This window comes from Odocoileus virginianus, chromosome 4, assembly GCF_023699985.2.
Source record: "Odocoileus virginianus isolate 20LAN1187 ecotype Illinois chromosome 4, Ovbor_1.2, whole genome shotgun sequence".
Lineage (NCBI taxonomy): Eukaryota > Metazoa > Chordata > Mammalia > Artiodactyla > Cervidae > Odocoileus > Odocoileus virginianus.
This window is the reverse complement of record NC_069677.1, coordinates 8,062,709-8,076,158: the sequence shown is the minus strand read 5'-3', so window position 1 is coordinate 8,076,158 and position 13,450 is coordinate 8,062,709. Positions and strand designations below refer to the sequence as shown.

General features: G+C 37.5%; 1 protein-coding gene and 1 non-coding gene across 4 annotated transcripts in view; one reads left to right on the top strand and one right to left on the bottom strand.

The window, feature by feature from the left end:
* The window catches only part of GTF2E1 (general transcription factor IIE subunit 1), a 41,588-nt gene that overhangs the window by 23,102 nt on the left and 5,036 nt on the right, over window positions 1-13,450 (bottom strand). For all 3 annotated transcript variants that reach the window (XM_020911424.2, XM_020911425.2, XM_070466028.1), the window contains exon 2: window positions 12,537-13,014. In XM_020911424.2, coding sequence (XP_020767083.1) covers window positions 12,537-12,984 — 448 coding nt within the window. In that variant the 5' untranslated portion in view covers window positions 12,985-13,014. The remainder of the gene's footprint in view (window positions 1-12,536; window positions 13,015-13,450) is intronic.
* Window positions 4,510-4,648, top strand: LOC139034923 (small nucleolar RNA SNORA70). The gene has a single exon (XR_011487494.1). It is a non-coding gene; the product is annotated as a small nucleolar RNA SNORA70 (small nucleolar RNA).

The window sequence follows — 13,450 nt, the reverse complement described above, 5'->3', positions numbered from 1 at the left end:
ACATATAGATGGTAACTGAAGCCATAAGGTAAATCAGAGTATCCAGAGATTAAGGAGAGTGAGAAGCACAAACAGTCAAGGTATAAACCCAAGGAAAGAGAAATCCTTGAGAGATAGAATTTGGTACAATCAGAGGGATAGGATGGTGTTTCAAGGAGAAAATGGTATGGTGCTAATTTTCAAGGTCAACAAGAATTGAAAGCTAGCTTTTATATTTCGTAAAGTCAAAGTAAAAGTGAAAAGTGAAGTTTCTCAGTCATGTCTGACTCTTTGCGACACCATGGACTGTAGCCTACCAGGCTACTCCATCCATGGGGTTTTCCATGCAAGAGTACTGGAGTGGGTTGCCATTTCCTTCTCCAGGGGATCTTCCCGATCCAGGGATCAAATCCAGTTCTCCCACATTGCAGGCAGATACCTTACTGTCTGAGCTACCAGGGAAGCTTTATATTTCGTAACAAAAGCTAAATAGAGACCTTGGCTAGAGAAGTTTTAGTTTATATGCTATCTTAGGGTGCATACATGCTAAGATGCTTCGGTTGTGTCCGACTCTTTGCAACCCCATGGACTGTAGCCCACCAGGCTCCTCTGTCTATGGGATTCTCCAGGAAAGAATACTGGAGTGGGTTGCCATGCCCTCCCCAGGGGATCTTTTCAATCCAGGCATCAAACATGCATCTTTTACATCTCCTTCACTGAGAGGCAGGTTCCTTACCACTAGCACCACCTGGGAAGCCCCTATCTTAGGGTATTCTCTAACTACTCCAGGCTGCCTCAGTTTCTTTATCATCTTTCACTCACCTCAAATAGGACCAAAAAGGCACATAAGGGAGAACATGCAATCTAGATCAAAGAATGTGCCAGCAGAGAGAAAATGAAGGGTACAAAGGTCCTTTAGGCCAAGTTTGACAAATGATGAGATAAGGAGGAAAAGATGAGTTCAATCACACTTATGTTTGATCATACACACCCATAAACTATACACACACACACACACACATATTTAAGAAAGTTACTTTACAAATAATCCCGTGTATTCATCAAAGCCAATCTGTGCAACAGTATTATTCAAGTCTAACATATGCAGGAATAAAGACTCGGAGGAGTTAACGTTTATCAGGTCAGAGCTTAAAAATGAAAATCACAAAGCCTAGATTCAAATACAAATCTTTCTGACTCAAAAGACTAAATTCACTGTACCATCCTGAATAACACATCCCTTTCCTAATCTATCATCTCTGCCAGCCACAATTTAGCAAACTTTCCCCATGTATAGGAAAGGCTCCAATTTTTAAAAATATGGAGCAGGGGAGAAGATTTGTAACAAAAAATATATTTAACAAACATTAAATGTATATCACATGCCTGGCATTTACTCTGCTGAGTTTTAATGTATTGGGATTGGCAGAATGATTAAAATATATCCAGATGTAGATAATTAACAGGTACTGAAAATAGGGAGAAAAAGATTTCTTAAAAACAGGTATTTCAAAACTATAATTTAGGGCTGTCCATTCAGTAGTATCCGAATTCTATGACTCAGGAATTTCTAGTGAAGGTAAGTTAAATGAGAAAATAAATGTAGACCTACTTGTTGGGATAAGAGGAAAAGAGGGAGAGTGAAAGAGTTTTATACAATTTTAACTTTCTCCCAAAATAATAAATGTAACAACCAAAATGAATCTGGGGCATGGTAGGAGGGGAGAAAAAGGACTGGGAACAAAAGGAAAAAAAAAAAGTCACATTCAACAAAATTCAAACTTAACACTTTCCTTTGCTAAACACAGAAAAAGAAAATTTAGATGACGTCTATAATGCTGGCCAAGGTCTTTGACTTAACTGTATACTCATTAACACATGGGACTCATTTTAATTATACAAGTATTTAGTCAAGGGAACAATGAATAAGTACAAGTAAAACAAAAGTGAAAAAATTGTTTATCCTCCTTAGTTTAACAAGAAGAAAATGCTATGGAAATTTATCACAATTGAGGAAAAGGGATGAAGACGTTATGAGTCAAATCCCCAAATAATTAGACATTATTTGGATTGTGTTTTTCCCTTTTTCATGCAAACACACAATGAGTAAGTCATTGGCTAAAGCCTAGAGTTCACTGTCAAAGATCTGCCAAACATATTCATTGCAACTGGACTATTACTCAGCCATTTTCCTATAACCCCCCCCCAAAAATCAATCCATCAATCAAAATAAAATAAGCCCAACTGTTTTGATATGCTACAGGTGCTGCAGTGCTGAAGCAGAAGTTATGCTGCAGCCCAAGTTCTCAAGGTTGGCCAAAGAAAGAGGCAGGATCAAATGTTTACTACTGCAGAGCCCTCACTCCAACACAGTGAAACTAACGTCCCAAGGATTTCCCACATTCTGCCTCCCTAAATCTTGCCAATCATCTTCTGAGCTGCTTTTCTGGAATTCATATTTTACTGAGGAGTGGTGGTGCTTTAGTCACTAAGTCCTAACCAACTCTTGTGACCCCGTGGACTGTAGCCCACAAGGCTCCTCTGTCCATGAGATTCTCCAGGCAAGAATACTGGAGTGGGTTGCCATTTCCTTCTCCAGGGGATCTTCCTGACCCAGGGCTCGAATCCATACCTCTTGCATTGACAGGTGGATTCTTTACCACTAAGCCATAGTCAACCCACTCTAGTATTCATGGGCTTCCATGGTGACTCAGACAGTAAAGAATCCACCTGCAATGCAGGAGACCTGGGTTCAATCCCTGGATTGGGAAGATCCCCTAGAGAAGGGCAGGGCAACCCATTCCAGTATTCTTGCCTGGAGAATCCGTATGGACAGAGGAGCCTAGCGGGCTCCACAGGGTTGCAAGAGTTCGTTAGGAGTTAGTGACTAAACCACCACCACTCCCCATGGGGTCACAAAGAGTCAGACATGACTCAGTGACTAAGCACAAGCCATAGTCAAGACAAAAAATTAATATCAGGTGTTGAAAAGTATAATAAAGAAAAGCAAAAGAGGGAAAGAGGATAAAGAAAAAGGAGGGTGGTAGAAAGGGGTATCATTTAATATACAGGAAATTTAGGGAAGGCTTCTCTGATACAGCAATGTGTAAGCAGAGACTAAAAAGATATAAAGGAGCAAGACATAGATAAGATAATTCCGCAAGAGAAAATAGCATATAAAAAGGCAAGGAACAATAAAGGGATGTCTGACGAGCACAAGGTGTAATGTGGTTGCTGTAGCATGAGCTAAGGAGAGTGGTAAAAACAGTCTCTGAAATCAGGGATAGGGTGGAGTAGAAGGGGATGGAGGAGAAGGGAAAAAGAGAATAGATAAACCATCTTCTAAGTTTTATTAAGAACTTTGCCTTTCTAAGGAGAGAAACCTTTTAAGGCTTCTGAAAAGAAGAATGACATAACCTAACGTGATTTTTTTCCTATTTGCTACAGCTTTATTCAGATGTAACCCACATACCATACACTTCACTGATATGTTTTTTAAAAGGGTCAGTGGCTGTTGTGACAGCTTACAAGCAAAGCAAGAGTGAAAGCAAGGAGACCAGTTAAAAGAGTGGTGCAAAATCTAACCAAGAGGTAATGACTTAATGTTTCTCGACAATTCAAAGAAAAAAATTTGAATAAAAATTTTTTACTTACCCTCACTCAAAAAGTTTCCAGGAAAAACAAAACAGAAGACAATTCACTTCATGCTAACACGAAGTAACTGGACTATAAATCAGTAGAATTTCAGTGAAATAAAGGGGAAACTATAAAACTTCAAGATATAGTACTAACATATGGGATTAATTTTACCATTCTTTAAAAATCCAACCACTATATATTATATATGTTAGAAATCAAATTTGGACATTGGTTCCCCTCCCAATGACTATTTTATGGATTATGTATTATGAGGAAAGGAAATAAGCTGAGGAGCTTGGGAAAATAAGATTGCCAAAAATTCTAAATATTACTTTCCATTATGCCACAATGTGTTTCTGAAGATAGCCTAATTAAAAAGAACATATCTTCTATATGAATGCTACTATAGAAATTTCAGTTCCTAACCAAGGCTTTCAAATTAACCAAAAGTGACTAACATTACCCTCTAAAAGCAGTGATAAAACATCCCCAAGCTTCTCTATATTTTTAAAATGTCAACTATTCTCCAAATAAAAGGGTGCTTTGAAATTAAGAGTTGAGAGACACCATATATGGTATAGAATAGACTGACCTTATCATTTTACATATCCTTAAAAAAAGACCTACAATGATTATAGGATTTTCCCAAGGAATAGTTATTAATATAGCTCAAGACTGGAAGCAACATGGCTCTGGAACCCAAATACACGGTCACTTTGCTGTCTCATAGGCACTGCTTAAAAAATAAAATGAAACAAAAACAACCTCTGAAAATGACATAGCCACTGAACACGCTGATAATGCAAAAAAAAGATCCACTGAATTAATAAGTGCTTTGAAATACTCTTACAATATGAACGTAAGTTGGTCAAGCATTAATAACCACAGCTGTTACAATAACAAAATATTTCATTAAAAATCACTTTCCCCATAGAGGTCTGATGTGCAGTGGCTGCAAACAGCACCCTCCCCAGTAGTGTATACGTTGTGCTGCATATATGGGTTGCCCTAAGGGACCCTAGAGACAGCCTTTTCTGGTGGACATTCAAGTCTGGCATGCTGTCCCAGACAAGTATGTACAGTGCCTTTGGAAATCCCCAGGGCACAGTGGCTATGGTCCACACTGACCAAGTCATACTGTCGATCCGTACCAAGCTGCAGAAGAGGCATGAGATTGAGGCCCTATTCAGGGCCAAGTTCAAGTTCCCTGGCTGCCAGAAGATCCACTCTCCAAAGACGAGAGATTTACTAAGTTTAATGCAGATGAATTTGAAAGCATGGTGGCAGAAAAGTGGCTCATTCCAGATGGCTACGGGGTCAAATACAACCTAATCGTGGTTCCCTGGAAAAATGGTGGGCCTTGCACTCACAAGAGCCTTGGCGCTTTCCCTTCCTTACTCATGCCCACAAATAAATCCTATTTTACTATCAAAAAAAAAAAAAAGAATTCTCTTGCTTTCTCAGATTTAGCTTACAGAGGAGGGAGGGTAGGGTGGACTTGGGTATATAAAGTAAAACTTTATATAATCATAAAACTTACCAATTGTCAACACAGATAAAGATGGAAAGAGCAGGGACTGGGCTGAGTGGGAGAGGAAGAAAAACTAGGTTTGCCATTTTAGTCTATATATTTTGAATCTTTAACAAGTTTACATTCATATATTAATTATTTATTTTTAGAAGAAAGAAAACAAATGCTATTTTGAATCTCCAAAAACACTCAACTAACTCCCTCTTAATACACAAAAGTTACACAATCATCCTTGGGATATTCTTTGAAAGCACTATCAAGTCCTTTGTTAAAACCTTTATAACTCAAAATGTTAATGGGTGGATCTATTAAAATGTTACACCAAATACTGAAGTCTCAAAAAGTTACCTTTTATTCTAATTTCCAAACTTCTTTCATAAAGCAAATTTCTTCAGTTTAACCGGACAAGGGTATGTGCATGAAAAAAGGAATTGCTATTATAAAATAGTAACAGACATGAGAAGAACATAGTTATATATTTTATACAATTATTTTACCTATAATAAAAATGAATTTGAAAAACCAGACTTCAGCAATCTACTGCAGAACATATAAGTTACACTGTAAAATATTCATTCATTTGCATGAAAAAGGAATAAAAACCTAAAGCAGATTTTATGTGCTTTTAAATTCAGAAGATCTCAAATATATTAATGATGTACACAATACAATTCCACCCCCAAAACTTCAATCAATGAAATTGGCTTCTGTCTTTCCTTAAATCAATACATCTAGATTTGGTCTAATCATGCATCATTCCTAGATTCTGTAACTCATTATAAAGGGGAAAAAAATATACTATGCCTGGGAAAGAAAACAAATTGAAGTGTAGTACTTGAGTGAATACTAAAGGAAGTTTATAATATATTCTCTGACTTAGGCCTAAATCAAATTTATCTCAACATACACTGAGCGGGCAAAAAAGATTCTCATTTTTGATATGACTATTTGAAAGACAATAATCAGTAGAACATTGTACACCAGCATCAAAACTAAAAAGCAACTCTTCACAAATGAATTTGCTCCTATGTAAAATACAAAAAGCATCAAAATACAAAAAAAGATAAATCACAGATAACTTTTTTTTTAAGTTTTCAAATCCTTAAACAAATTTTTTAAAAAATCAGCCCTAAAGGTTTTGGTGGAAAGTTAAGGGTAGAAGAGGTAAGACACTTATTCCTTACTTACTCTAATAATCACCTTCCTTTGGCCCCATCACCAATCTCCCCCAGTTCACACTTCTGAGCTTCCCAGTATAATTTTCTAATGAATCCATCCTGAGCAAAGATTTCAAATCAGCAACTGAGCAAAGCAATCCTAGAAAGATTCCTCTTTATGTTTGCTTGTGTTTTTAGCATTTCAGGAATTGAACACACCACTTATCAGACATCTTGTCTTAAGTAGAAAGAGATGAAGAGAGGAAAGAGCAGCCTGCTCTATGAAGTTAGTAAACATGAAGGCAACAAGTCTTGGGGCTTCCCAGGTGGCTCAGTGGTAAAGAATCTGCCTGTCAATGCAGGACACTAGGGTTTGATCCCTGGGGTTGGGAAGATCCCCTGGAGAAGGAAACGGCAACCCACTCCAGTATTCTTGTCTGGAAAATACAATGGACAGAGTAACCTGATGGACTACAGTCCAAGGAGACTCAGAGAGTCAGACATGAACCGAGCACTACACAAGCGAACAAGTCTTGAACACACTCACAAAAACAGGACTCTGACAGTTTTGAACTGAAGAGGAAGTTCAATGACGTAGGAATCAGGAAACCGATCTGTCTATATCAGAAAGCATACCTACAGTCACAAAGGAAGGAGGGACTCATGATTTAACCCTAAACTTAGAAATTAATATCCCAAGAAGAAAAGGAGTTTACTTGAATATTCTGAATGACCCAAAACTAACCACTGAAAGAGGTCCGTTTCCACTGTTGCCTATTTTTAAGAGTTATTCATTAAACACTTTAGTTTAGTTATGAAAGATTCTTTTACACTAATCCTAAACTCTGACTCTTAAGTCTTTTCCAAGGAGCCACACAAAAGGTGAATCCCCATGAAAGCTATTGTATCTCCCCTACACTCAATCTAAAATATTCCAGAAATCTAAAACATTCTAGAAATAGCCCTACATTATTACTCGAAATATCCTCTAGAATACAACACAGACATGTGTATAACTACCCCCACACACATTTAACGAGTTGAACTAGATAATCTCTAAGCTCCTATTTATAAAATTGTATTAAACACTCATTTATAAGATTCTTCTTTAAGAAATTAACTTATTTCAAAGTTTATTTAAAATGGGACCCCCCCCCTCAATCTCTAGGTGAATTCAGTAACAGGGGCTTTCCTAACTATTTTTAACCCAAACACCAAGCAATTTTATCCAACCCACAATAAAACTACACTTATCTGCCTTTACATAAGTAATAAAACTATATTTTTTTAACTTATTAACTTTTAACTTTAACTTTAATTTTTTAACTATAATTTCTAACTTATTTTTTCAACTTTTTTAACATTAATATATATATATATTTAATGGGAATAATAGTATTCCCATTGCTAAGAATCCTCTTAAGGAAAAACTTAAAAAACAAGAATAAAATGCTATATGCACAAAATATTTAAAGTATCATACCTATATCAGCTAAAAAAAAAAAAGAACAATAAAAGTGGCCCAAAGGGGTGGAAAGGAAAATACGGGAGAAAAATAACACCTAAAAACACATTTAGAACACTAGAGAGAAACAGGAGAGTTGCTGCATTAAGATACCAAGAGATCACAAACTATTCTTTGCTATGCAATCATAGATAATACACAAAAGGCTGGTGGTTTTGAGGTAATCTTTTTCTCTTCAGAACTTTTTCTGGCACTATGGCTATGTAATTTTTAAATTAGAAATGGAAAATATTTCCATATCATCTAACTTTTAACACCTAAAAAGAAAATATAATCTCCGCCTCCCTTCTGGGAAACATATTGCTGAATTTCACTTACAAGCATCATTAACAATATCATGGTGGCTGAGATTACAAAGTAGAAATGCTAAGTCTATCCTCATGGTCAGAGGCTTGCTAAATCTAAAATATGCATTTATGGACCACAAGATGCTATTTTGCTGATTGATGGGGTTTAATGCCATGATACCTTTGTTTTCATTACAGAAGACTCCCATATTTCAGGAAATAAAACAACTGGTTTTGTCTGATTAAGTTTCTGAAACCAAGGACTACTGGGCAAAAGCTAGACTATTCCATTTTAATAAAATTAGCTATACATATCAAGCATCAAAAATTTGGAGTTCAGGCCCTAGTCTGAGCTTCCATTTCTCAAACTACAGCTACTCTCCAGGTTTTGTGAATTTGCCTTCCCTCTTTTTCCACTTCAGTGACTTCTCTGATAGCACCTTTTGCACATTTCCTGTTGTTGTTCTGAGTCTTTGTGACTCCATGGACTGCAGCACACCAGGCTTCCCTGTCCTTCACCATCTTCCCAAGCTTGCTCAAACTCATGCCCTTTGAGTTGGTGATGCCATCGAACCATCTCATCCTCTGTCGTCCCCTTCTCCTCCTGCCTCTGATCTTTCTCTGTATCAGGCTCTTTCCTACAGGGGGCTTAAGAAAAAAAAAATCTGCAAGTTGCCTATTGAATGCCATTCAAAATGAGAACAGGGAGCTCTTTTAACCTGGATTGTTCTGTCCAGTATGACTTTTTGCTACTCCATGGACTGTAGCTGGCAAGGTTCCTCCATCTATGGGATTCTGAGGTAAGAATACTGAAGTGGGTTGCCAATTTTCTTCTCCAGGGGAGCTTCCAGACACAAAGGATGGAACCAGCATCTCTTGTGTCTCCTACATTGGCAGGCGGATTCTTTATCACTAGCACAACCTGGGAAGCCCTTTAAACCTGGAAAGTGAAAGTGAAGTCGCTCAGTTGTGTCAGACTCTTTGCGACCCCACGGACTGTAGCCTACCAGAAAAAAAAAAAAAAAAATTTGGAGTTCAACCCCAGAACACCAAAGACAGAATCTAAGTGGAAAGTATGGAAAGAGACTACACTCTTTAGGAAAAAGAAATGGGGGAGGGAAAAGCTATAAACTAAAGTGAGAAATCACTGGCTTCTATGTGAATTAACACTGGTAAAACAATTCTTGCCAGACCCAATTTCCTGGCCCAGAATTTCTGGATACTCATCTAGGAGTCACTACTCTCTGTCCCGTGGCAGAGTTGACCATACACAGTTAAGAACTTTTGATCAGGGAAGAAGTAAAACCTAGAGGGCTTCATCTAATTCCTGTGTACCATCTATTTAGTAACATAAATCACAGTGTATAAACCTAAGAACTGTTGAAATGGGAAGGGAAATAGAAGCCCATTAGATAGCACTGTCAGAAATACCATTAATCTCTAATAGCAACCAAGAAATAAAATAGCATTGAACAGCTCTAACTGAGAATGAAAACTGTACCAATTCAAATAGAGTACATTAACAGCAGAAAAACTTCCCTCCTTCTCCTCTGATACACATACCAAACATTTATTTCCCATCTTCTTCAAAATGAGGAGGAGAGAAATGAATACTGAGCAAAACAGGAAGGAAACAGACGGCAAAAGACCAAGATTTCTAAAGGGAATATACAGAAGAACAAGGGAGGGTGTCGAGGTATTAATAGTGGAAAAACAAAACAAAATCAAACTGACAAGCAGGTTGAGAAGTCTAATATCACCCAATCAGCATATTCTTTCCATAAAGGAAAAGGCCAAATGAAAAACCGAATCATAATCAAAAGGCAAGTACTTTCTTAGAATGGGGATCCCCATTGACTAAGAATTTTCAATCATGGCGTCTCAGGCTTCACTAAAGGGACATAACTGCCAATTAAGCTGACTATTAGTGTTGGCTGATCAGGGCACCCTCCCATGAGTGATACCAACGTAAAGGGACTTACTCTTGCTCTGCTGAACCCCATCTTTCCAGCTTCATGTTGACCATAATCCCTGTATTAAGAATACAGTGAACAGAACAGGCCTCTCTTCACACTGGCCACAAACAACTATTTCAGTTTTAGCTCTCTTATAAAATGTTTTCATGCTCCCTGATGCTGCTAAGCTAAGTCACTTCAGTCGTGTCCGACTCTGTGCGACCCCATCCCTGGGACTCTCCAGGCAAGAACACTGGAGTGGGTTGCCATTTCCTTCTCCAATGCATGAAAGTGAAAAGTGAAAGTGAAGTCGCTCAGCCATGTCCGACTCTTCGAGACCCCATGGACTGCAGCCTACCAGGCTCCTCCGTCCATGGCATTTTCCAGGCAAGAGTACTGGAGTGGGGTGCCATTGCCTTCTCCGTTCACGCTCCCTACTCTATCTCAACTCCCTCATACAAATAATCTTGACTGTATTTGGTTAGGTTACTTCTTCTACAAGCCACCTGTTAATTACAACTAATTTCTTTCAGACACAAACCCTAGGTAAAATTTGAAGAGCATCATGAATCAAACTCCTGAATACGGATATATAAGCAGTGGGATAACTTCCTTTTAGAAACTTTCATGAAATTAAATAAGAATCAAGTTGAGTAAATGTAATAGAAGCATGTTGCTTTAAATTACCCTCTCTGAGGGACTGGATAACACCTTCCACTGCAGTCAAGAGTGACGAAGACGACCACTTGTAACACCAACATCTGCAGAAAATCACAAAACCAAAACCCAGAGCTCCTTTAAGAAATCTGTTACAGTAAACAGCAAAAAAATCATGAGACTTTCTAGTTTATTTCGAAAGAGCTCCAGATAAAATCTACAATCTTCCTCTATAGTACACTCATCAATACTCACGATGGTTAAGATTTTCTTATAACTAAGACCTCTGCTAGTCAAGCCCTTTCAAAGTAAACAGTTAGGTTTAAACAAATTAAATATTTAACACAAAGGTGAATTCTTTAAATGATTTTTCATCCAAAATGACTGCCTCACAATAGATAAGGAAAAAAGTCATAGGCCATCATGCTCTTTTTGCTAATAATCTTAATTGATATTGGTATTATTTCCCATTAATTACAATGTACAATATATAATATATACACAATTAAACATGTACACAAACCTGTAATTTTTTTTATAATAAAGCATTTCATATGTGAAAAACTTAGATTATATTTTTAGACAGTTATTTTAAAGTCAGATCTATGAATGAGAAAGTCACCTGTATTTCTGAATTCAGTCATAACAAAGGGACAATCTAACATAACAGCAGTGATTCTTTCTATAGACTTTTTACAGATTTTTAATATAAAATCGATCTACTGAGTAATTAGTAAAACTATAGTCTCTTTTCCAATTTACAAATAGCAACACAACTATACAAGTGAGCAATTTAAAGTTTCTCATGTTAATGTTAGACGTTGTATTTTCAGAAAACACGTTTTGTAAATTCTATGTTGATCAGAAAAATCCTTAAAACTAAGTATTTAATCAAATGAAGCAAATAACTCTTGGTGACAATTCTCTTCTATCAATGAGTGGCTAAGAAACTAAATATATATTGTTAACTTAAGGGGAAAGGGTGCTGCCTCATTTCATCTGGTTAACTTTTACTTATCTTTTAGGTCCCTGCTATTTAACTTCTTTCAGAGGCATTCCCAAAACCAGATTAGCTGCCCTAGTTATGTCCTCCTGATAGCACTTTGCACTTCTAATATCCAAGTATTTAAGTACTAATAATAAGCATTTATTATAACTGTCTGGCAGTGATTGGCACAAGAAGGTGCTCAAATATTTGTTGAATGAAGAGGTCAAAAGTAAACTCAGTAAAGTCAGAATAGCCTCAAAGTTGTAGAGAAAGTAAACCCTTTAGATTAGGCTTCAGTTGTAAATAAGGGATGGGAGTGGAAGGAGAGGTGGAAGGGCCATGGGTGAAAGAATAGTCCATGGATGAGTAAACTCCCTTGTAAAGGAGAAATGCTTTGCAATAGCTCCTAAAAGTAGTATGACAAATAGGACATTAAGACTAAGAATGACTATATGCTTACTTACACCAATATATTCACTTTTATAATGATATATAGAGCTTCCCAGGTGGCGCTAGTGGTAAAGAATTCACCTGTCAATGCAGGAGATGTAAAAGATGCGAGTTTGATCTCTGGGTCAGGAAGATCCTCTGAAGTAGGGAATGGCAACCCACTCCAGTATGCTTGCCTGGGAAACCCCATGGCCAGAGAAGCCTGACAGGCTACAGTCCGTGCGGCCACAAAGAGTTGGACGCAACTGAGCACACAATGATATATATAATCAGTTTAAAAACTATATAAATCAATTTAAGATAAAGGATATACACTTTATTCTAAAAAGTTACTTAAAAGAAAGATTCATTAACTGGAAAAATCTCACCTGTCATGGGATCAAAGAGCTGATTCGCTTCTAAGTCTGTAAAAGTACTACTACAGACAGGACATTTGAAGGAAGCCCGGTTGGTGGAATCTCTCTCATCAGTTTCAATTCTCCTTCTCATGTGGTCCAATTTATATTTTACCACATTAACAAGAGTACGATAACTGATAAAGTAGTAGTTGTGGCGAGTGGTTTTCCCATCAGCAGCAGTCTCTACCCTCATTCTGCACTTGATGAACTTGTCTCCCTTTAAATTATTCAAGACTGATCGAAGTTGCTTCCGATCAAATTTGAGAAGCTCCAGCATGTCCTCCTCTTTCACACAGGGGTTTCGGATCAAGATGTCCAAGGCCAAAGCATGCTCAATGCCATAAAATCCCCGGATCACGTACTTGGCTAGCCGCTTCAATGCTGCAGGAACTTCAGTGACGACATCTGGATCTGCCATCTTTAGCAGCAAACTTCAACTTTAAATGTACTGTCAGAAAAAAAAAGAGAGAAAATTAGCTAGAATATGGACAAAGCAATCATTTTTTTTTTCATTTATTTTTATTAGTTGGAGGCTAATTAATTTACATCATTGCAGCGGTTTTTGTCATACATTGACATGAATTAGCCATGGATTTACATGTATTCCCCATCTCGGTCCCCCCTCCCACCTCCCTCTCCACCCGATCCCTCTGGGTCTTCCCAGTGCACCAGGCCCGAGCACTTGTCTCATGCACCCAACCTGGGCTGGTGATCTGTTTCACCCTAGAGAATATACATGTTTCAATGCTGTTCTCTTGAAACATCCCACCCTCGCCTTCTCCCAGAGTCCACAAGTCTGTTCTATACATCTGAGTCTCTTTTTCTGTTTTGCATATAGAGTTATCGTTACCATCTTTCTATATTCCATATATATGTGTTAGTAT